Source organism: Pseudorasbora parva, chromosome 7, assembly GCF_024679245.1.
Source record: "Pseudorasbora parva isolate DD20220531a chromosome 7, ASM2467924v1, whole genome shotgun sequence".
Taxonomy (NCBI): domain Eukaryota; kingdom Metazoa; phylum Chordata; class Actinopteri; order Cypriniformes; family Gobionidae; genus Pseudorasbora; species Pseudorasbora parva.
The window spans coordinates 38,002,739-38,028,109 of record NC_090178.1 but is presented as its reverse complement, the minus strand read 5'-3'; the positions used below and the strand labels follow the sequence as shown (position 1 = coordinate 38,028,109).

Sequence of the window (25,371 nt, the reverse complement as noted above, 5' to 3'; positions counted from 1 at the left end):
TCATCAACAAAGCTGTGTGTGTGTGTATGTGTGTGTGTGTGTGTGTGTGTGTGTGTGTCTAATATATTGCGTTGCACATGTGGGAATTGTGCATAACAGTGCATACATTATCCCAGTTGATCTAAACATTAATGTTTGCAAAACAAATCTTGCTCCATCCTTTATCTTTACTCAAAGTAGTAAGAATGACAGACAATCTGCATTAACAGATAAAGTTTTAGGTAATAGTGGCCCACAGATGATTAGCAGAAGTATTTAAGTAAGACACTAAAAAACATGAGTGAACCAGTTAGCCAGAAACAATATCACAATATGAAACAAACACAGCGTCGTAGAGCACAGCGTCTTCTTCACATCATGCTATCCAGTATCCACTGCAGGGTACAAGGTTTCCCTGGTCTCTACGCGGCGTGAGCGCAATAGGTGGACAAGTTATATGCTAATGTTTCGTCGTGACGTTACAACAAAGCTGCTTTCGACACATTTGAAAAAATATTTGTTTTTTGACTTTAAAGTAGACTCTAACATTGAGATAATTATTTTATATATGCTGCACTTTCAGATTTAGGATGTTTTCATTCACTTAGAACTGTTACACACTACATTAAAGGTAATTAAAGGTTCCATGGCATGACATTTTTAGGGTTTGAAGGTTTTAAGGTTTTCCAACATTAATATGAGTTTCCCTAGCCTGAATGTTGTCCACAAGTCGCTAGAAATTTTGATCAGTATAAAACAAGTTCAGGCTGTCTTTCTCTGATCTTGAATTCTCCTGTTATGACGTCATAACCAGGAAAGGTTACCGCCCCTTCCTCTGCTTTGCCCGCCCAGAGAATTAGTAGAGAAACGAGTTAGTTTATCAGTGGATGTCGGCAGCACAGGCTTTACCATACGAATTCAACAGTACCACCACAAACAGTGAGTAACAGTGTTCATTGGGCTCCAGCTCGTGCCTGACTAAACCACGCCCCCATCCGCATGTTATCTAATTTTAAATGCAAAGATGTCAGCCAATCACAACAGTTGGTGTTTTCACTGAAGACTCACAGCAGACACGCCTCTTGAAACAGAGCATTCTAAACAGAGGGCTAATATCTGTATAGAAAAAATGCCTTTTATTTCTAAATTATGACATTTTTTGATAGCCTGACAAGCCAGACCCACATCAAGATGTTTGTTCTGGAAACTCACCATTGACAGGGCTCAATCCGAGGGGCGGGATAAACGGTTGTCTGTCAAACTCGCTCTGTACGCGATAGGATAGTGCTACAACCAACCAGAGCAACGAAGGTGAAACGGAGCTCGTTGATAGATTAAACATTCGCCGTATCCGGTCGGCAAAACTCCGAACACATCTTCCCTTTTTAAGAATGACTTCAGTGCCGTTCTTTGTCCTTTTCTCAGAGAAAAGCTTAACTCCAAGTCTTCCAGAGTCGCGGTCAAAGCTGATTCGAAAGACCGCCGTTCGGCAGTTTCTGCGTTTACTGGAAGCACACAAGCGCAACTCTGACGTCGTCATTATGGCCCCGCCCACCGACTCTATACACGATGTGATTGGCCCGACAAGAGTTTGGCGTTTACAGCTCAGAAGGGTATTGAGAGTTGCTAGATGACACTCGCGGGCAGATTAGATTTGCTGCCGCTAGGGTGCGTCTAGATTTCTAGGCTAATTTTTTGATGTAAAAACCATACTATCAATATAAGTAAACCCCAGGAAACATTATAAAACCAAGACTTTGAAGGGCCGAGACCGAGTCAAGACCGAGACCAAGACAGGCCGAGACCGAGTCAAGACCGAGACCAGTGCATGTCCCCACACTTATGATAAAATGTGGAATATGCATATGATTGGCACTTCTCTCGTCACTAATCTTGGACTAAATCGGCCACCGTAGGAGTTCAAACGAAATCAGAATTGAGAGAAACAGGAACTATTATTCACTGGATGGTCATATACCTTTTCACCACTAGATGGGGGAAAATATCACACAGAGTAGCTTTAAAGGTCCTGTTCTTTGCGATTCTGTTCTTCGCGAACTTTCAAACTTTAGTTAGTGTGAAATGTTGCTGTTGGAGCATAAATAATACCTGTAAAATTATAAAGCTCAAAGTTCAATGCCAAGCCAGATATTTTATTTAACAGAAGTTCCCTTTCAAAGCCTACAGCAAACGGCTGGTTTGGACTACACCCCTGCACTTCCTTCAGGAATGACGTCACTAAAACCGTTTGTTGACTAACCCTCCACCCACAAGTACACGCAAAATAGGGGGCATGGTCTTGTTGCTCTCCCACGTGGAGAAGAGCGCGCATTCAGCGCTTGCATCTCCCCGTTATGGTAAGAGGCGGGACCTTTCCGGGCAAAGTGCGCTAAGCTGCTGTCCAATCACAACACGGGAAGCGCTGGCCCAATCCGAACTCGTTACGTGTTTCTGAAGGAGGGACTTCATAGAACAAGGAAATCATCAGGCAGTTTTTTGGACAGAGAAAACAGCGGTGTACAGATAAGTAAATTGTGTGAAAAATACTGTGTTTTTTTTACACGCGAAACATGAACTCATGTTATATTGCACACTGTAAACATAATCAAAGCTTCGAAAACACACGAAGAACGGGACCTTTAAGAGGAAAATGCTGCCCATAACTGCTCATCTATGATCTGTAAATGCTCCGTAAGAATTTGTAATAATAGCATATTATTAGAGAAAAGGAGCTTGCAAATGATCCAGTGTGTATCTGTGTTTGCACTCGTCAAATGATAACATTACCAACGTGTTTTCGCCTTGGTGAGTAATGTAGCTAATCACAGACATGTTTGTAGATTTCTACAACGGAATTGGCCAATCACAGGTGTTGAACTCGGAACCCACTCACCTCTCGAGTGTTTTTCCAGGCACTGAGTTTAGTTAACAAGCGCGTCTCTGTGCAGACATGGTGAAAATAAGAGATTCATTGTATACAAGCTTCACTGGGGAACTTTGTGAGATTGCGTTTTTTGAATGAGTGACAGCTTTTAGTTATTATTAAGGGAGCACTCTTTGCGCGCTGTCTGGGCAATATAATTCGTATTTATTTTTTTATTAATAGGTCTATAATATATCCAGAATTTGAATACAACTTTTGTTTTTCCATTCGTGACAATGGTTTCCATTCGTGACCATTCGTTTTTCCATTCCACATACACGCTTCAATACACTGACCCATCATACATGCGGGATTCAGTCGAAAAATGTGATGACTGATAAGTTATAAATAATCATGTCGATATCAGGCTTACAAAAATGTCTGGGAAACACGATTCCTGGCTGCATGTCATTATCCATGGATCACTGAATCTTTGGTAAGTTGTAAGGAACACTATAACGAACCCAAACTTTAGTTTAAATTGATAATCATTTGCTCAACTCATGTTTTCCCCCATTAAATCCAGTCACGCAGCAGCTCTTCTGCCACGAAGGCCGTGTTCTGGTGGGAAAGTGACGTTGAAGCATTGCCTCTATACAGCATATACACCTCTTATCATTGATTATCTAAGTGCTCTCCACCTGTGTCAATTATCTGAACGAGCTCCTCCTGAACCTTATTGAATAAAATCATAAACTAACAATGCTCACCACATGGTGAGTGCGTGCAAGTTTTTTATGGACCTATTCCATATACTCTAATGCTCTAAACATGAACTAGCAGCATGTATGCGCACATTTCATCATGTCTTCTTCAAATGAAATGTATGCAAAGGACACTGATAAAACTGTACATCTCATCGATGACACCATAGATTATTCTGCAACACGGAAGACATCATTGTAAGTTAATAAACAGATTGACAATTCAAAGAAGATTGGGCAAAAAAGTAACTGCTTTATTCTTTCTGTGTTAAACTGACGTGTGTTGTTTTTTTTAGATACTGTAGTGCTCTTAAATGTATTGAATATATCCTGAGACCTTTTAAATGATCTTCAGTGTTTATCCCTCGTTTTGGGAGTTTGTTTTTATATATGGTTAGTTTTAAAATGCTTAAGGTGCCCTCAATCCTATTTTTTCCCTCTGTGTTTATATTTTAATATTCATGCATTTGTAATTTGTGTTGCAGGTCTGTGTTTTATTGGTCTTTCCCCACAGCATCATTTTGTGGGGGTTTGCAAAGTCGGTATGAACTCTAGTGTAGAATTTTTCTACAATATTCACTCATGACAGTAAACTGGTGTATTCTAGTCAATCTACTGCAGTATCTCATCTCTCAGTCAGTAGAAAATGTGGTTAACACCTGGTCATGCATAGGGGGAAAAATACCGTCATATACTGTGAAACCGATATAATAATAATACAAAAATTGTGATATACATTTTTGGTCATACTGCCTAGCACTACCTGCGAGACCAATACTGCCTTTCAAGACAGACCATATGACTTTGTTCTGAAGACAACAATTTGTCATCTTTGGATGAAGACAAATTGCACTACATATCTGTCTAAACAATTAAAAATGCATTGGCATTGTTTATTTTTTAATGAAGTGTCTGAACGAGTTTAGATTTGTTCATTTTAATTTTTTTTTTTTTTTTATTGAGTATCAAAACACCGGTGTCTCACATTGTGAGGGTGGATGTGGACATGGTGTGATGAAGTTCACCAATGATAGCATAAGAAAATGTAATTGTTAACAGAGAAATGTAAGAATTTAAGTGAGATGTTTACAGTGCTGGTGAAGGTCATGTTCGGGGTCACCTCTGAGCCACCAGGGCCCTGCTCAGATTTGATGGTGGGGTTGAGAACAGCTTTTTTCTCCTTCAGGTTCAGCACAAGACCCAATTCTGGCAATGGCAGACAGGAGGGTCGGGTCAGCCCAAACAGAGTGTAGTACAGATTAACGGCATCACATCGCAAACGCCAGTCATGACAGGTACCTGAGACGCACAAAGACATGGAATTTTCAACATACCAGAGTTGTAAGCAAAGATTGTGAGACTTTTGATTCAAACTTAAGTCTAAACTTGAACTCAAACTTGTCAAAACAATACAAGCATGATTTGTACATTACATTTTCAATACTTCAGTGGTCCAGAATCAATACCACTGAATATTATATTTTATTATGTATATTTGCATTTATATTGTGACATCTTAAAAGTTTTGTTCCTAAAATGCTCGTGTGTAGATCTACTTCTCCACACCCCTGATTAAACATCAAGTCTAATTTATTAAGTATCTTGCTTCCATGTTTAGAAAAAATATGGCATAGAACTGTAATGTGATCAACAAACCTGTAACTACTACATAAACTGCTGTCATATAAAAATGAATCAACACCTTAGAATGTCTGTCAACAAAAATCACAAATTCAGCAATGCCATGGAATAACAAATTTACATATTGACAAAGTGTGAGGAAATTCAGTTAAGACCCATATCTTAGGAAGTCTCTCTCTGTGTCAAGTCACCCTTCTAGAGAAGACCTATTTAAAGAGATAAACATTTGTGGTGATTCATCCTGATATGCAGATTTTACACTTGGATCTAAAGGAACTTATGCACTGAAATGTATGCAACAGCAATGCCTGACTACAAAGAGGATGACCATTTATAGACCAGCAGTTAATGTTTTTTATTCTTGCACAATTTTTCTGTTTTTGAAGTTAAAGAGAAAAAAAAGATGAAGCCATGTATTTTATATGAAAATACTTGTTCTTGGAACAGTCTTGGAACAGTATTGAACAAAATTACAGACTTTGCAGCTTCAAAAAATGACTGGAGAAACCACAGGGTATGAACTGAGAAAGAAGATCATGGGGGTAATATATTAAAGTCCTATAACCATCTACAAACTCAAACAAAGTTATGAGAACTGACTTTCATCACAGCTGGCAATGGCTCAGCACTTGTACTGCCAAGAGTGGCTACAAACCCTGAATGAACAGAAGTATGTTTTAACATAATGAGAGCAGAACAAGACCTCCATGTCAGAAAACAAACTAAGAAACTGCTCACTGTAGCTGCAGCTCTTAAAGAGCCTTTGGTTTAAGATACACATGGTTGTATAAAACCGACTTGTATTAGTTCTTAAGAAGAAACCACCAATATCACCTGTACATAAAGATGTTCTGAGGATGAATACATGTAAAAACTCAGATGTGATTCACTAAATGCTGTCTCGAAACATGGAGACAGTTTAGGCCCAATCAACAATGGTAAATTGATGGACTAAAACCAGGATCCAGCAGTTCAAAATGTTTAATCTGGATCCGAATTATCTAGATTTGGAAATTCCATGCTTTGCTATCCAAGATCAGGTAATCCATTTTACCTTTGTGCCAGTTTTTCAAAACAAAATAGGATTGGATACCTTGATCCATATACACACTTTTTCAGATAATTAGCACACCAAATGGTGTTGCATTTTACAGTGTAGGCTGCTAGCTATGTTAAGAACAACAGGCAGAAGAGTCAGTGTGCATTTGAATGTTTGTTCTCACAAAAGTGTTGCTTTCCTTCAAAAAACTTAATTTGCAATACAATAATAATAATAATAATAATAATAATAATAATAATAATAATAATAATAATAAATAATAAAAACTTTAAATATTTTTGTTTGATAGTGATTATTTTATGCTGCCAAAATTAATTTTTTTTACAGTAATGAAAGGTTTAATATGTAGCCTAATGTCTAGTTCTACTCTGTACCAGAAAAAAATGGAGTGCAGCTGGAAGAAAACAAAACTGGAGGTTTTTCGCAATTTGTGGAAAGAGAGCATGGTCGCATACAGAAAGGCCGGAAAAACTGTTAGATCTGCTTATTTCTCGACCCTCGTAGAAGAAAAACACAACCCTAGGTATTTATTCGATACAGTGGCTAAATTAATCAAAAATAAAGCTTGAAATTCTGATACTTGTAAACAGTATTAATGGGTTTTATGAACTTCTTTAATTATAAGATTGATAATATTAGGGGGAAAAAAATTATAACCACACAGCCATCTACTACAGTCCCTGACAAAAGTCTTGTCGCTTATCTATTTTCTAGAAATACCTGATATTAACCTGACTTTTAATTAATTAATTGGTGTTAGAAATAGCTCATATGAAAAGCTAAAACCCTCCCAAATGATGTTTAATGCACTGAAATAAATAATTTTCACAGAAAAAATATTTATCATTTAATCAAGACAGAACGGTCAAATTTTGGCAAGACAAAAGTTTTGTCGCCTATACAGAAATTGAACAAATTTACTGCAAATACAAAAATATGTCAGCAAATTAAGTTGTGGTGCTGTGAGATCCAAATTTAATATCTTGTATGACTTCCATGAGCTTGAAGGACGGCATCCATGCGGTTTGGCAAGGATTCATACAATTTATTGATGAAGTCATCAGGAATAGCTAAGAAAGCAGTCTTGCATGCCTCCCAGAGTTCATCAATATTCTTTGGTTTCGTCTTCCATGCGTCCTCTTTCATCCTACCCCACATATGCTCAATGATGTTCATGTCTGGTGACTGGGCTGGCCAATCCTGGAGCATCTTGATCTTCTTCGCCTTGAGGAACTTTGATGTGGAGATGGAAGTATGCGATGGAGCACCGTCCTGCTGCAGAATTTGGCCTCTTTTATGGTTGGGAATAAGAGGTAGCTAAGATTTCTTGGTATTTTAGACTATTGATGTTGCCTTCCACCCTGCAGATCTCTCGCACACCCCCATACTGGATGTAACCCCAGACCATGATTTTTCCGCCACCAAACTTCACTGTTTTCTGGGTGAATCTCGGATCCATTAGGGCACCAGTAGGTTTCCTGCAATATTTGTGGCGACTGTGGTGTAATTCAACAGAAGATTCATCTGAAAAATCCACCTTCTGCCACTTTTCCTGCGTCCATCCTTTTAGCAGGCTGTGGGCCTTGGCAAATGCCACACGGTTTTTCAATTGTCTTTTGTTTAGTGCTGGCTTCTGGGCACTGATTCGACCATGGAGGCCATTTCGAGACAGAATCCGACAAACTGTTCTGGTTGACACAGGGACTTCAGGTGACCAGGTCTCATTGAGCTCTGCTGCAGTGGAAAATGGGCTGGCCTTGGATTTTCGAGCCAACAAACGGTCCTCTTGAGCAGTTGTCTTGCGGGGTCTGCCTGACCTGGGCTTGTCAAAAACGTCTCCTCGTCTCCTGTACTTGACGCTGAGACACATTGAAGGTGTCTGCCACATCAGCAGTGGATCTGGTCTTCAGCCTCTTGATAATCAAAACTTTAGTCTCAGGGTGAATCTTAGGCATGTTTGCAGAGGTCTAGTTGCAGTTGATGTGAAGGTCTAGTGTACTGGGGTTCTTTTTATACACACTTGAGACCTAATTGATCCATTATTAGTCACAGGTGAAGCTCATATGACAAGGTGACAACCCTTATGTCTTTGCAAAAATTGACTTAATAGGCTTTACCAAGCTGTGAATATTAGAATACTTTTTGAAAGTTTAGATTTTCACTGAAACATTATCACAAAAGCTGGTGGGATTAAAATGAGCCATTTCTTGTAAAAAAAATCTTGATTAGAAATATATTTCAGCGGCACTTTAGGTCAATTTGTACACAAGCGACAAGACTTTTGTCAGGGACTGTACAGTATCACATCAGACAGAGTACTGTAGTGTCACTGAAAACCAATTACACCATTCACTGTTATAGGAGAAGAATTGGTTAAATAATCGAAATCAACAATGTGTGATTAACCCTATACTTGGCTATAAAAAAAGGGGTTCTTCCAGAGGTAATAGATCGTCGTCTTAATATCATGGATATGTACCAAAAAGTTTCACGTTGGCTATTATTAAACCACATATTAAAAAGACGCACTTGATCCTACAGATCCTACTGAGACCTCTCTCGTGAGAGTTATAAATGATTTACTCTTATCATCTGATCGTGGCTGTATCTTTCTACACTCAACAGTGTTACTCGATCTTAGCGCTGGATTCAATACTATCGATCACAACATTCTTTTGAATAAAATCAAAAAATATTTTGGCATTAGTGGAATTGCATTGACATGGTTTAAATCATACTTATTAGACTGTTATAAGTTTGTACCAGTTAATGAAGAGATGTCACACCGATCACAAATTCAGAATGGAATACTACAAAGCTCAGTGCTAGGGCCGTTGCTTTTCACCCATGCTACCACTGGGAGATATTATATACATGGCATTAGTTTTCATTATTATGCTGACTATACTTTGTGCTATACTCCTCCACGCCCTAATGAAACTTACCAATTCACAAGACTAAGGGAATGCATAGATGATAAAAAATGTTTTTGGATGACTTGTAATTTCCTGCAACCTTATTTAGATTATTTATTTTTTATTATTGAAAAAAAAAAAAAAAAAAAAAAAAACCTCCACAATCATTAACCTAGAATACTTTTTAACACTTAATGGCTGCTCTGTCAAGCCCTCATCGTCAGCGAGGAACCTGGATGTGCTCTTTGATACTGATCTTTCATTTAAATGCCACTTTTCTAGCATCTGTAAAGCTACATTCTAATTTTACATTGTTATTTTACTAACCCAAGTAATGACTCAGTGCTTGCTATATAGTCTAGGTTGCATGCGATGGAAAAAGTTTCCTTGCACTTAAGAAGAGTTGTATACTTTTAAGCACTTTTAAAAATATATATAATTCTTTACATAAATATTATTTTCCACTTAAAGCAGCACTTGGCAACTTTTGCTCTCGGTGTCTCCCTACAGTTGGGAAAAAACAATGTCCTCAACTACTGTTGTAAGCTCTGTCATCCTACAACAGGGGATGCCATCGCGCGTGATTTTGTTGACATGACAACCCTGATAGCCCTGAACTAGTAATGCGCGGGTCGTCTCATAACCCGCGGACCCCGTATGTCTATTTAAAGGTCGCGGGTGCGGGGCGGGTTGTAAAAATATATACAGTGGTGCGGGGCGGGCCAAATAACTTCATAAAAGCGGCCCCGCGGGTTGGTGCAGCACTAACAGTTACCCTGACCTGAACACTGCAGGAGGAGTTCACATGCAGGTGTTCTTTTGGCGTCGCATGTGAAATGTCTTCATTCCAGGTACAGTCAGTGGCATATGTTTCAGCATGTCATATGAATATAATTTCATGGGTTTTATTTTTCAAACGCCAAATAATCACGATGCTCATGTTTACAAGCCAGCGTCATTATAGTAGTCTATTGGTTACCGTTTTACAGAATCTATATGATACTTCAATTCAATGTTTGAGTGGTAGGTAATCACCATTACAAGCAGGACAGCATCGGTCGGGCACGCCTCCTTCAGCTCACGCCAACGAGCAAACGCTGGTCCAATGCTGATCCTCGTCCTGTCTTTAATCTGCTCACTTTTTCGTTTCCTCATATTGTTTTTTCTCCAACAAAACCTTTTCTTTCTTATTTGTCTGTGCTGCTTCGGACATGACTGTATTAGCCGACGAACAAAGTTGGGCTCGCACGTCCGAATTTAAGGAATTGTGGGTGTCGGTTGAAGTGACGTATATGCCATAAAGCAGTCGAAATTTGTAGTTATTTTTGTTCTCGGGTTACTACCCGAAACCCGAAGTTTAAAAGTACGATTAAAAACGATACAGACCCCATCAAGCTTTGGCAGACGTGTCATTCAACCTATTGTAAGTCGATGTATCATCACAAGAGTCTTGAAAATATATTATGAAGGTTGAAAAGTCACCTAGTGCTGTTTTAAAAAAACAACAACTATAATTTAGTTAAAGCACTTTTTATTTTAAAAGCCTACGTCTCAACATTTTTTTTTTTGTATACTAAAAAACTATAATTTCGTTATTTTTCTGACCCAACTAATTACTCATCCACACTTCCAATAGGTTGCACACGCACTTCTCAATCCGTTACGGAGGTATAAAATTATTGTTTAAACGTTGTTCATGTAGCAATTCATATGACCACTTTAAAATACTTCAACAACATAGTTATTTTGTAGCCTATGCTGTGATCTCGTACAAAATAAAATATTTTAAGTTAAATGCAGAGTAAGACAAATAAAAAAGTCAAGAGGCTAATATTGTGAAGATCAATTTTTGTGTAGCCTGCCTGACACTATTTTCACAGACATCACATCTCTCATAGACTACAGTAGCCTATTTAAAATGGCAGTAGTTATATTTTCAATTTAATTTACAGAGCAATCCCTGCAAATTTTTTTTAGGTTAAATATAGAAAAGAACAGGATTAGTGTGTGTCGCACTCGCAAGACTTACAATGGGGCGTGTGGCATCAGGATGGTTGCGCTCCTTTGTGATGCCGATCCACCGTCAAAGCACAACCATACATTACGATGAGCTTGAATGGACATTAAATGAAAGGCATTTAGGAGATTATCCACACATTTTCACTAGCCTTAATTTGAGATCGGCCTTTATTTGTTTGTGCTGACCATGCCCGTGGCCACTATCAAAAGCCCGGCGTTTAATTGACTACAGTCTTTTATTTGAGGAATTACAGCATTTAAATTAAAAAACTGTGACAATAAAAAAACTTTGTTTTGGAGTCTCTATACTATTATTAACATTAATAATTATTATTATTTAGTTTGATTATTAGGATTTTTGGTCTGGATTAATACAATTAAAAAAAATAAGTTAATGGTAAGCTAACCACTGTAAATAAGTTCACAACAATATTGTAACATGACTGAATAAAAACACATTACAAAAATAAAACAAATATGATAAATAAAACTATTCAACAAAATTACATTTTGTAATTGTATTTAAGGTTATACTATAAAAATGACTTTTTACTTCAAAAGTTGTGTTACGTTAATGCTTGCAAATAATTCTTACTATTCTTAACTGGTTTGTTATTTTGTATTTTAGACTTATTTTAAGCAGAAAGTATGTTTTTTATGTTGAAGTTATAGTTTAGATGTGTGGGAATCATTGTGACTGCAGATCTTTTGGGGACAAAACAATCTCGCACCTTTTTGAGGCTCTGTTATAAAGCACATACAAACAATATTACTTTAAATTAAAAACAAATAGTATGTTAGTACCTTGAAAGCGATAAGGTTTCTTTTGATATTTGACAATAATGGCGACGGTATGTTCTTCATGAAGTACGTTCTTCAGCGGCGCACACGTGACCAAGTAGAGTCAACATATCTCACAGTGCCATCTGCTGGTGAAAATAATCACTACATGATTGCTCCTATAACCAGCAGCTGCTACCTGTTGTATCATGTTTTTGGGGGAAGAAAGCACCCAGCCAACATCATACAATGGTGTTGGTTGGGCGTTCTTTTTCTCCGTTTATCCCGAGGTTTACTGCAGTCAGCCGGATCTGACTGCAGTAAAACCAGATTAGTATCCAATCCATATCCAGATCAGATGGTGGACCTGCGCTTGGACATGACCAATGCATAACTGAAGTGTCTGCAGAGACTGTCAATAATCAAGCAATTTTGAGCGTGGCATGGTTGTTGGTGCCAGACGGGCCAGTCTGAGTATTTCACAATCTGCTCAGTTACTGGGAATTTCTCACACAAATATTTCTAGGGTTTACAAAGAATGGTGTGAAAAGGGAAAAAATCCAGTATGCGGCAGTCCTCTGGGCAAAAATGCCTTTTTGATGCTAGAGGTTAGAGGAGAATTGACCGACTGATTCAAGCTGATAGAAGAGCAACTTTGACTGAAATAACCACTCGACATGTTTTTTCCCTTAAATAAGCCACATACCCTCTTTGTAGATATCAGATAACAATTTAACATACTGTCTCCACTCATTCTAGGGCACCTTTTAAATATATAATTTCTCCCCATTACCATGTACCTTTAGTGCCTCCATAGAGCTCTGGTTGTGTAAAAGAAATTGAAAATGGAAGGGGAGGTTTATGCTGTTTTATTTCTCTTCAAATAAAACACTTAAAGTGACTCTGCATTGACTCTTCTATACGTTTGTTCTTTACATAGCTAATAGCCTACATTTTGAAATGTAACCCTTTGGAGCACAGGTAATTCAGATTTGGTAATCTGAAAAAGTGTGTATCTGGATCAGAGATTCAATTGTATTTTGCTTTGAAAAACTAGCACAAATGTAAGATGGATAAAAAAAAAAAAAAAACCAGAAGATTTTCAAATCTAGAAAATTCTGATCCAGATTAAACAATTTGAACAACTGGTCCCAGATGATTAATCATACGAGACAAAACAATCAATGTTTGTATTCTACCTGAGTTCATCAGCTTCCATAGCTGGTCCACTAAAGCTTCGTTACACAATGAAGAATCAGCTGCTTTGGTGAAAGGTGGATTCTTGGCAAGCATGCTGAGAATCTCATGCCTAAAGATGGCAGAAAAAAAATCAAAATACACAGCAGTTAATAGACAATTAAAATGAATACCTAACTTAAATTGTCATATCTGTTTCAATCAATCCCTTGCTTCTTACCCAGTTCCTTTTTAAAGATCTTTTAAAGATTTTTTTATTTCCTAAATTCATTTGAAACAATAAAATGACTTGTATTGAACTTTCTAAATTAATTAAACCAAAAGGTAAGGGAGTTGGTAAACCACAGAGTTGATCCTTTCGCTGTATGCTTTTACCTGCGCTGACCAATACTAGTGTTGCAAAATTGGTCAAGCGACACGTTCCTAATAAAATATTTGCCCTTTGTACCAGGAACTTTTTTCCCAGGAACTTTCCCCCCCAGACCTGCTACTGTCTGCGTTTCCACTGCGGTCTAAAGTACCATGACGTTTATGCAAATCAGCCCAGTGAGGTAAGACTGCGTGTGACTTCAAGCAGCTTTTGTTGGTTATGTATTGGTTTACTAAAGAGGTAATTAACAAAACGGCGGAAAAGAGACAAGCAACTGATGGGTCACACATCCCCATTCTTGGACCAGGAGTACCACTCAGAGTACTTCAACCGAAAGGGCTGGCATTCAATCATCCAGCAGGCTGTTGTGGATGCAAGGGGTCTCTTTTGGAATGTTTTTGTTGGAGCACCGGGGAGCCTGCATGATGCCAGAGTGCTGCGTTTGTCAGGCTTGTGGGACCTAGTGGACAGGGGTTTGTTACTACCAGATGTAACGCAGAACATTTTTGGACATGATGTGGGGTACTATGCCCTTGGTGATGCAGCCTATCCTTTGAAGAGCTGGCTGATGAAACTTTTTACAGACAACGGAAGACTGACACTCCAACAACAGCTTGTGTAAAAACAGAAAACAAGCAGAGCCAGGATGGTGCTTGAGAATGCTCTTGGCAGACTAAAGGGCAGATGGAGGGCATTGCTAAAATGAAATGACTGCAGTACAGACAAGGTCAAGTCCCTCTGCGGAATGAATGGTGACGAGTTCAGAGAAGAATAGGTTACGAGTACTTTAAACCAGCCTGACGGAGCTCTGTCATCCACTGTAGAAGCTGAGGGTCTTGACGCATGTACAGGTCCAATCATGTGTTTGCCTACAATGTAGTAACACAAGTTATAGAGATAAAAAAGGTTTTTGTTTGTTTTTTTAAATGGGAAAAAGAACCTTTAAAGGCTGCAATTGACATTTTCTATGCTGTATACACACACAAAATATAATGCTGTATTTTTTTTTACATTGTTTAAAGTGAATCACTTTATTTTTATACATTTTACAGCTGCATCACGGTTTGGTTTTTCATTATTGTTCTGTTAACAGTCACCCCCCATTTGGGCAGAGACAGCATATGATGTGCTTTTAAAATGATTGCCACTCATGTGTCCTTGTGACAACAAACAAAACCAAGGTATCGGATATAGAATTGTAGACTATTTATATTATAGAAATATTTTCAAATACATTATTACACATTTGTATATAATGAAGGAAGAGCCAAAGTTGTATTACAAAGTATTACAAAATACAAAGTTGCATTTTTAGCATTTCTTTTTACATGGCTTTGTCATAAACATAATACATCATTAGTGATTTATTAGATTGTTAAAAACATAAACTACACTTTGCATATTTTAACGTGCACTTTCACTCGAATAACTGCACTTTCTCAAGCTTATTGGGTAGCCGAGTCTTTCTTTACCACTGCACCAGAAAAGGCCGGCCTGTGTCCCAACAACGCATCTAGGTGGTACACCAATCGGAACCGCTCCGGTTGTTATGATCCTTTAATTTCTTGTAATCTTGTTTTAATTTTAACTAACCAGTGTTTTCCAGTGTGAACAATGCCTAGCTCGCATAACCAACTTGATATCTTCAGGTATACCTTTTCATTGTGTGTCGCCGTTTCCAGTTCCCGCTGGATGTCCTCCTCCCCATATACGCTCAATAAAGCCCGAACCTCGTCGTCGGTCCAGTGGTCGTATTTTTATTAAACTCCATTGTTGCAAACAAAATATTTACTGAACGCACAAGACATCTCGCAAAACACTTTTAAAAATGGCGGTTGAAATAAATGAAATGCGTGAGTTCAATCAATCAGCATGTTCAGCGCCCAAGTCCCACCCCTGAAAGTTCCCACAGAGCCGTTTTGAGGGGGAAATATTTACCCAGAACTTCATTTAGACCCTGGTTCCTGCGGTCGAAACACACAGAGTACCACCCCAAAGATCCTAGTTGCTGGGGAAAGTTCCTGCGGTGGAAACGCGGATTATAATGCACTTTAAGAAGCCCAAATGTATTTCAGAAAATGTTATAATCTCAAGCAATTTTGTGGCTTGGAGCAATGTCATCTTAGAACAGGCCTGTCATGATAATTACTTTTGGTTGGGTGATGTATTTTTACAGAAATAATTGGGATAAATTATATTATCATTTGAAGACCATTTTATGCCACTGAATATATAATCATAACATAACAGCATAATAATGCAAGTAGGTCTACACACTTTCAAATGGCTCCACTTAAATCAAACCAGCTCAGAATACCTGATCCACTTGCTCAACTTTACTGTAGAAAATGCTGCGCAATGGTAAATGGAAATACTGGTTAAATTTAGCCAAATATGTTTGAAACAGAAAATGATTCAGTTCAAGAGGAAGAGCAAAGAGAATGGTAACATGTTTTATGCTAGCCTAGAAATCTAGACGCACCCTAGCGGCAGCAAATTTAATCTGCCCGCAAGTGTCGTTTAGGAACTCTCAATACCCTTCTGAGCTGTATTCCTCACAATCTGGACGGGCCAATCACGTCGTGTATAGAGTCAGCGGGCGGGGCCATAATGACGACGGCCGAGTTGCGTTTGCATGCTTCTAGTAAACACAGAAACTGGCGAACGGCGGCGGTCTTTCGAATCAGCTTTGACCGCGACTCTGGAAGACTTGGAGTTAAGCTTTTCTCTGAGAAAAGAACAAAGAACGGCACTGAAGTCATCCTTAAAAAGGGAAGATGTGTTCGGAGTTTAGCCGACCGGATACGGAGAATGTTCGAATCTGTCAACAAGCTCTGTTTCACCTTCGTTGCTCTGGTTGGTGTAGCGCTATCCTATCGCGTGCAGAGGGAGTTTGAAAGACAACCGTTTATCCCGCCCCTCGGATTGAGCCCTGTCTATGGTGAGTTTCCAGACCAAACAACTTGATGTGGGTCTGGCTTGTCAGGCTAGTTTTATGCATCACTCTGTAAAACGTCTGACATAACGGTAATTTATGTTTTCAGACTTCGATTAATGCAAAGAAAACAAGTTTATATACATTTTTTTTTTAACAACACCTTATGTCTTATACCACCTAGCGTTCAAGAGTTTAGGTGCTAAATAGGAAAAGGATCGACCGCCTGCAGTTGATTTTGATATTCTAGATTTTATTATCTACTGGCCAGAGTTTTGAAATCGCAATAGACGTGATGGAGTATGTGTTAAGAGCTCGCTTAAGTACTGGGGGGCTGAAACATTTGGTGTTTTGTACGTAATAAGTACGATTTTAAAATGTATGCGATGTTTAATCGGGAGCCAGTGCAGTGTTGACAGAATGGGGCTAATATGATCATACTTCCTGGTTCTAGTAAGAACTCGATCTGCTGTGTTTTGGACCAGCTGGACTTTGTTTATTAAGTGAGCAAGGCAACCACCCAGTAGAGCATTACAATTACAATTCCACAAACGCCAACATCATTTTTGAGTCTATTCAAAAGAATGTTGTGATCGATAGTATCAAATGCAGTGCTAAGATGGAGTAACACTACTATAAATGTTACTTGATCTTAGCACTGCATTTGATACTATCGAATATACTGCATAGAGATACAACCATGATCAGATGATAAGAGTAAATAATTTGTTACTCTGATAAGAGCAGTCTCAGTACTATGATACGGTCTAAATCCTGACTGGAAATCCTCATATATACCATTTCTTTCTAAAAAGGAACATAAGTGAATACAATGCCTTTTCTTTTATTTTTGACTGAAACGATAGATTTGAGATTGCCCTCTAAATTACAAATTCTATAAGTGGTTTAATTACAGCCAACTTAAAAGTTTTCGGTACATATCCTAATGTCAAGGATGAATTATTGATATTAAAAAGAGGATCTATGACCTCTGGAAGCATCTCTTTTAATAGCCTAGTCGGTATAGGGTCAAGCATTCAGTACATGTTGATTTTGATGATTTAACGAGTTTAGCCAATTCTTCTCCTCCTATAGCAGTGAATGAGTGTAAATTTTCCTCAGTGACACTACAATGCTCTGTCTGATATGATACTGTAGTAAACGGCTGCATGGTTATAATTTTATTCCTAATATTATCAATCTTACTAAAGAAGTTCATAAAGTCATTACTGCCATGCTGTTTACAAACATCAGAAGTTGAAGCTTTATTTTTGGTTAATTTAGCCACTGTATCAAATAAATACCTAGGGTTGTGTTTGTTTTCTTCTAAGAGAGCCTAGAAATAAGCAGATCTAACCGTTTTTATGGCCTTTCTGTATGCAATCATGCTCTTTCCACAAATTGCGAAATTGCGTTTTGTTTTCTTCCAGCTGCGCTCCATTTTTCTGACTACTGTTTTAAGGGCCTGAGTGTGCTCGTTGTACCAAGGCATAGGACTATTTTCTTTAATCTTCTTTAAGCGCCGGGGAGCAACTGTGTCTAAAGTGCAGAGTCAATAGTTTCTGTTGCAATATCGAGTTCCTCTAGGCTGGGATCTGGGATGCTGAGGAGATGGAACTGATGAGGAATATTATTTACATAGCAATCTTTAGACACAGTGTTGATAGTCCTGCCATATTTGAAGCGAGGGGACGGCTTTACAGCCTTAGCTAAATTAAGTATACATGATACTAGGTAATGATCTGAGATGTCATTGCTCTGCTGCAAAATTTCAACTGTATCAACATTTACTCCATGTGACAGTATTAGATATAAAGCAGTGTCTCTCAAACCTGTCCTGGAGGACCACCAGCCCTGCACATTTTGTATGTCTCCCTAAATCTGACACACCAATTTCAGGTCTTGCAGTCTCTACTACTGAACTCATGAATAGAATCAGGTGTGTTAGATGAGGGAGACATACAAAATGTCCAGGATAAGTTTGAGAACCACTGATCTAAAGTATGATTATGGCGATGAGTGGGTCCTGATGCGTTGTCTAACTCCAATAGAGTTTAGAATGTCTCTAAATGCCAATAACTATGCGTCTTTTATTATTTTCTACATGGATATTAAAATCACCAACAATTATCAGTACTAAATCTAGAAAATCAGCAAATTCTTTGATAAAGTTTGTATTATGCCCTGGTGGCCTGTATACAGTAGCTAACACAAATGTCAAACGGGATTTATCATTTACATTACATAACGTTACATAAAGCACCAAAACTTCAAAGGAATTATATTTGAAACTAGACTTACAAATTACAGCAACACCTCCCCCTTGGCTCTATTAAAGTAATGTAGTAATCAGGTTTTAGCCAGGTTTCTGTCAAACAGCACCTATAGATTATGATCTGTAATTATATAAATTAACAATAAGTGCTTTCGGAGAAAGGGATAGAATATTCAGCAACCCGAGCTTTATCATTTATCTGTATTAATCTGTGTTATATCTGTTGTTTATTTGTTGTACATCAATTCAATTTTTATTGTTAAATGGTTTTGATGTTTTTTGTAATTCCTAATTCGGGGAACAGACACAGTCTCTATGTGATATCTAGGTGAAAGAGTCTCTATGTGCTGTGATTTAGCTGACTCCGGTGGTGTGAGACAGCTAGCAGACGGTTGGTTAAGCCAGTCTGTCTGCTTCCTGACCTGGGCCCTAGTCAAGGTTTAGCTCTAAGACTATGTGCCAAATTACTAGAAAGAAGAGCAGCACCAGCCCAGGAGGGATGAATGCTGTCTATCTTCAACAGGTCAGGTCTGGCCCAAAAACATTTCCACTATTTTTCCACTAGTTTCCACTCAATGTTGCAACAGAAACTATTGACTCTCTCTTTTCCAACACTTTAGACACAGTTGCTGCCCGGCGCTTAAAGAAGATTAAAGAATATAGTCCAACACCGTCGTACAACGAGCACACTTGTGCCCTTAAAACAGCAGCCAGAAAAATGGAGCGCAGCTGGAAGAAAACAAACTGGAGGTTTTTTCGTATTTCGTGGAAAGAGAGCATGATTGCATACAGAAAGGCAGTAAAAACAGCTAGATCTGCTTAATTCACGACTCCCTTAGAAGAAAACAATCACAACCCTAGGGATTTATATGATACAGAGGCTAAATAAAAAAATAAAGCTTCAACTTCTAATGTTTGTAAACAGCACAGCAGTAATAACTTTATGAACTTCTTTTAAGATTGATAAAATTAGGAAAAACATTTTAACCATGCAGCCGTCTACTACAGTATCACATCAGACAGAGCTTTGTAGTGTCACTGAGGAAAAATTCCACTCATTCACTGCTATAAGAGAAGAAGAATTGGCTAAAGACATTAAATTATCAAAATCAACAACATGTGTCGTGTCCAGAGGTCATAGATCATCTTAATATCAATAATTCATCCTTGACATTAGGATATGCACTGAAAACTTTTAAAGTAGGCTATTATTAAATCACTTATTAAAAAACACAACTAGATCCTACAGAATTAGTAAATTACAGTTCTAAAATTTACCCTTTCTGTAAAAAATACTAGAATATTAGATAATTGTCCTCATAATTATGCTCCTTTTTAGAAAGACATGGTATCTATTAAATCCTGACGAGTATTTCCAGTCAGGATTTAAACTGTATCATAGTACTGAGACTGCTCCCATTAGAGTTACAAATGATTTACTTTTAAAATCCAATCGTGGCTGTCTCTCTCTATTAGTGTTACTCGATCTTAGAACTGCACTTGAAACTACTGACCACAATTTTTTTGTTTAATAGACTCGAAAGTGTTGGCATTAGTGGCATTGCATTACCATGGTTTAAATCATATCTGACAGTTAGTCGTTTGTAGCAGTAAATGAAGAGATGACACACTGATCACAAGTTTAGTATGGAGTACTGCAAGACTCAGTGCTAGTACAGGGTGAAAAGCAAGATGGGAATAACGGCATTATAAATAAATGGCGTTACTAATGGAATTCGTTTTTTCCAGTAACCAGTAATCATACGAATTACTGTTTCTCCAGGACACAAATGTGTATAACGACATGGGTATGACATGGGTTTTACAAGGAAAGGGTGAAATATGAGAACATTACCCATTTCCCCATTTTTCAAAATCCTAATAAATTATACAGAATGAGGTTTTTTGAGAAAGTAAAAATGCAGAATGTTTCCTGTGATGGGTAGGTTAGGGTTAGGTTATACCCTTAGGGGCAGGGGCAGTGTAGGGGGATGGGCTGTAGGCCTCTCAAGATCTCTGCCTAACCATTAGAAGACCAGGTGCTAGTCAAAGCTGAAAACTAGACTCAGATAACTCAGAGAAGATCTGAATCAGGAAACACCGTCTTTGTGAAAGAATGAATGACTCAAGCCACGTACAATGTTATCCTGGAAGAAAACTTGCTTCCTTCTGCTCAAAGGATTGATTATTCCTGCAGGACAATGCTCCATGCAACACAGTCAGACCAATCAAGGTGAGGATGAAGTACAACCAGATCAAGACCCGGTCACTGACAGCCCAAACTCCAGACCTAAAGCCCAAGGTCACAAAACATCAAACAAAGCCAAGATGCTTTATTTTTTCTGTCAGAAATTGCAATGTGACAGACTGGTAAAAAGCATGCCAAGATGCATGAAAGCTGTGATTGGAAATCAGGGTTATTCCACTAAATATTAATTATTCCCAAGTTCAAACATTAGCATGGTGTAGTTAAAAAAAATAAACTAATTTTTTTTGCATTGTTCGAGGTCTGAAAACATGGCATCTATTTGTTATTTTGATCAGTTGCCATTTTATGCAAATATGACAATATTTTTTACTTGAAATATGGAAGAAATGTTGTCAGTAGATAATAGAAAATAAACAAAAATGTTCCTTTTGCTTGCATAGATATAAATAGTAAATTCAGATAAACTGCTAATTTTGGAGCAGCCTCTTAGTTTTTTCCCCAAAAGTATCTATTGATATTTTTTTATGTAATCTACTTTAAAAGAACGAAATGTACATAAAATAATTTATTGTACTATGTTTAATAAATATTCTCTAAAAAAAAAAATCATTTAAAATTAGTTGAAAATTGTGCAACCACTTACAAGGTTAATCTCAAAATGATTGGCGTGGCTTACATCAGTATACCACTAGTACTAAGATTCAAAAATTGTTTGCATTTATATATACAAAAAAAATAATACACAGTGAAAGACAGTGTTTGAAATTATTACTGACCTTATGTAATGGACTGGGTCATTCTGTACCAGATCCAGAAGCCACTGAAGTTCAATGGAACTCCTATCAACTGCCAATAAAAAGAATATAAAATACACATTTTAAAAGATGTTGACAAACTATAAACCTCTCTTTCACCAGCCACACAAATCACCCTGGAATCGTAGCAGAGTTTACGTCATGTTTTAAAAATAGAAAGAGGAATGACAAATTAACAAATATATTTATTAATCAAGCTTCACAATATGGTCTTTGAAGGGCCTCAGAGCCTACTGTAGCATGTTGAATAAAATGTGATTGTTTGATGTTCAATCTCTTAAAGCCACACTTGGCTACTTTTGCTCTCGGGGTCCCTCTACAGTTTGGAAAAAATAATGTCCTCAACTACTGTCGTAAGATCTGTCATCCTACAACAGGGGATGCCATCGCGCGTTAGAATTTTGTAGTTCTTTTTGTTCTCGAGTTACTACCCGAAACCCGAAGTTTAAAAGTACGATTAAAAACGATACAGACCCCATCAGGCTATGGCAGACGACGTGTCATTCAACCTATTGTAAGTCGATTTATCATCACAAGAGTCTTAAAAAATATATTATGAAGGTTGAAAAGTTACCTAGTGCTGTTTTAAAAGAAAAACATGGTTTAAATTCAAAGGACTTCTTTAAATGCCACAAATTTAAACTACTTTTTTAAAATCAGAAATTAATTTTAAAAAAGTCTGATGAAGATCCAAATAATAATGTTTTCATCAAAATAATCACTTCAGCCAACAATTCTCAACCAACGGTCTTCCCTATACCTTAAGGAGAGTAGGAAAAAAGAAAGCTGTGATACAATAACGCCTGAAGAATGGGAAACCATATGTCAAAGACAACGGGCAACTTCCCAATCCTCATACTATAGAGTATTTTTCACTATGCGTTTTTTTTTTTTACTCTAAAAGAGAAATGTTTTCTTTTAGGTAACTCGAGATGTTGGAGGCAACGTGGTTCTCTTGATTCTAATCATTACCACATATTTTGGGATTGTCCTAATATCAAATGTTTTTGGGAAGATATCCAAACTGTTTTAAAAAAGATTCAAGGCACTTACAATTGTTTTCAGCTTTGAGGTACTATATGAGGCAAGGCCTCAATGGTCTCCTGGGAAAGTGGAAGCAAATACTCCTTGTATCAAGAAAGAACGCTGTAACTACATGTTGGTACAAACCTAACCCCTCCATTAATACAGGGTTGGATTTAAAGGGTTACTTCAGCGATTAGCATATGGCTTTGTATCAGTAGAAAATTCAAATGATTCAACACCATTTTCCACATAAAACTTTAAATGGCAATTTGTCACTAACTATTTAAAACTATAAAAAAAAAAACATGCCTTTAAGGTTCCATGTATAAACTTTATTAGTTCCTTGTATACAACAAAGGTCTGAGCTAATGCTCTGTGTAGGAAATGTATTGCTGTATTGATGAAAATGATGGTGGATTCGATTTCATTGACAATGAAACCTACAGTGTGGGATGAATAGTTGCTATATAACCTTTACAATGCAGACTTTAAAGATAAATAAGACTAAATAGTTCCAGACCACGAAATGGTCCCAGTTTTAATAACCAGAAAGAAAAAGATGGAAAGAGAATGTGTGGTTAAATGACATTGTGTGTACCTCTTGTATAGTCTACTACAGCCTCCAGTGCAGCAATCCTCACATCCACAAAGTGGCCATACTGAGCATAGGTCTTGAACAGGCTGGGGTCACTGGGGATGTGGCCGTTCCTCTGTAGCATGCGAATGGCCCGCAAGCAACTACAGTACAGCATTAAGACAAAATATAAATACAGACACATTAATTGAGATATCTCGACATAAAAATGCAACGATATGTATCGATGTATGATATATAGAGTTGTTTTATACAGGGCTCAGTTCACTGTATTTACCAGGGATTAATTCACCCCCCTAAAAATGTTTCTTTTAAGTACTCACCCTCATGTCATTTCATTTAAATTCACAACATAAATGAATGCCAAAAAAATGCCAAAGGCATCGTAAAAATAACTAATCGAGTAGTCTAATTCTAATCCAAGTGTTCTGAAGAGACGTAATGGCTTTATATGATGAACAGATTTGCAATGATGCAATTTGATAGTAAACACAGATGCTCAAATGCTTGTGTTACGTGCGAAAACATGAGAATGATTAAATGCAGAATTTGGATTTAAAGTTTGTTAATAGTCAGTTTGACAGGATTTCTTGCAATTAGAACTGTGATTGATTTCACTGATTATCCGAAACACAAGCATAATTATAAATCACCTGATCACATTTCATTTTAGTAGTATAATTATTCAAGGCATTTTAGAATAAAAAAAAAAAAAGTTTAGTTTATTCTTACAGTGCCTTGCGAAAGTATTCGGCCCCCTTGAACTTTGCAACCTTTTGCCACATTTCAGGCTTCAAACAAAGATATAAAACTGTAATTTTTGAAGAATCAACAACAAGTGGATCTGAATGATCCAATGTTGACCTAAAAGACTAATGATGATAAATAGAATCCATCTGTGTGTAATCAAGTCTCCGTATAAATGCACCTGCACTGTAATAGTCTCAGAGGTCCGTTTAAAGTGCAGAGAGCATCATGAAGAACAAGGAACACACCAGGCAGGTCCGAGATACTGTTGTGGAGAGGTTTAAAGCCGGATTTGCCCATGATCACTCTGGATGAACTGCAGAGATCTTCAGCCGAGGTGGGAGACTCTGTCCATAGGACAACAATCAGTCGTATACTGCACAAATCTGGCCTTTATGGAAGAGTGGCAAGAAGAAGGCCATTTCTTAAAGATATCCATAAAAAGTGGTGTTTAAAGTTTGCCACAAGCCACCTGGGAGACACACCCAACATGTGGAAGAAGGTGCTCTGGTCAGATGAAACCAAAATTGAACTTTTTGGCAATAATGCAAAACGTTATGTTTGACGTAAAAGCAACACAGCTCATCACCCTGAACACACCATCCCCACTGTCAAACATGGTGGTGGCAGCATCATGGTTTGGGCCTGCTTTTCTTCAGCAGGGACAGGGAAGATGGTTAAAATTGATGGGAAGATGGATGGAGCCAAATACAGGACCATTCTAGAAGAAAACCTGATGAAGTCTGCAAAAGACCTGAGACTGGGACGGAGATTTGTCTTCCAACAAGACAATGATCCAAAACATAAAGCAAAATATACAATGGAATGGCTCAAAAATAAACATATGCAGGTGTTAGAATGGCCAAGTCAAAGTCCAGACCTGAATCCAATCGAGAATCTGTGGAAAGAACTGAAAACTGCTGTTCACAAACGCTCTCCATGCAAACTCACTGAGCTTGAGCTGTTCTGCAAGGAGGAATGGGCAAAAATTTCAGTCTCTCGATGTGCAAAACTGATAGAGACATACCCCAAGCGACTTACAGCTGTAATCGCAGCAAAAGGTGGCGCTACAAAGTATTAACTTAAGGGGGTCGAATCATTTTGCACACCAAATTTTTCAGTTTTTGATTTGTTAAAAAAGTTTGAAATATCCAATAAATTTAATTCCACTTCATGATTGT

At 37.8% G+C, this 25,371-nt stretch overlaps 1 protein-coding gene across 3 annotated transcripts in view; it reads right to left on the bottom strand.

The window, feature by feature from the left end:
* Window positions 1-25,371, bottom strand: part of taf2 (TAF2 RNA polymerase II, TATA box binding protein (TBP)-associated factor) — a 74,700-nt gene that overhangs the window by 4,060 nt on the left and 45,269 nt on the right. Inside the window, exons 20-23 of one of the 3 annotated variants that reach the window (XM_067449231.1) lie at window positions 23,447-23,586; window positions 21,784-21,853; window positions 13,221-13,330; window positions 4,727-4,905 (exon numbers count right to left, since the gene is read on the bottom strand). In XM_067449231.1, coding sequence (XP_067305332.1) covers window positions 4,727-4,905; window positions 13,221-13,330; window positions 21,784-21,853; window positions 23,447-23,586 — 499 coding nt within the window. Of the gene's footprint in view, window positions 1-4,696; window positions 4,906-13,220; window positions 13,331-20,925; window positions 21,089-21,783; window positions 21,854-23,446; window positions 23,587-25,371 lie in introns of those variants that run through there. The other 2 variants (XM_067449230.1, XM_067449232.1) reach the window with 2 other exon arrangements.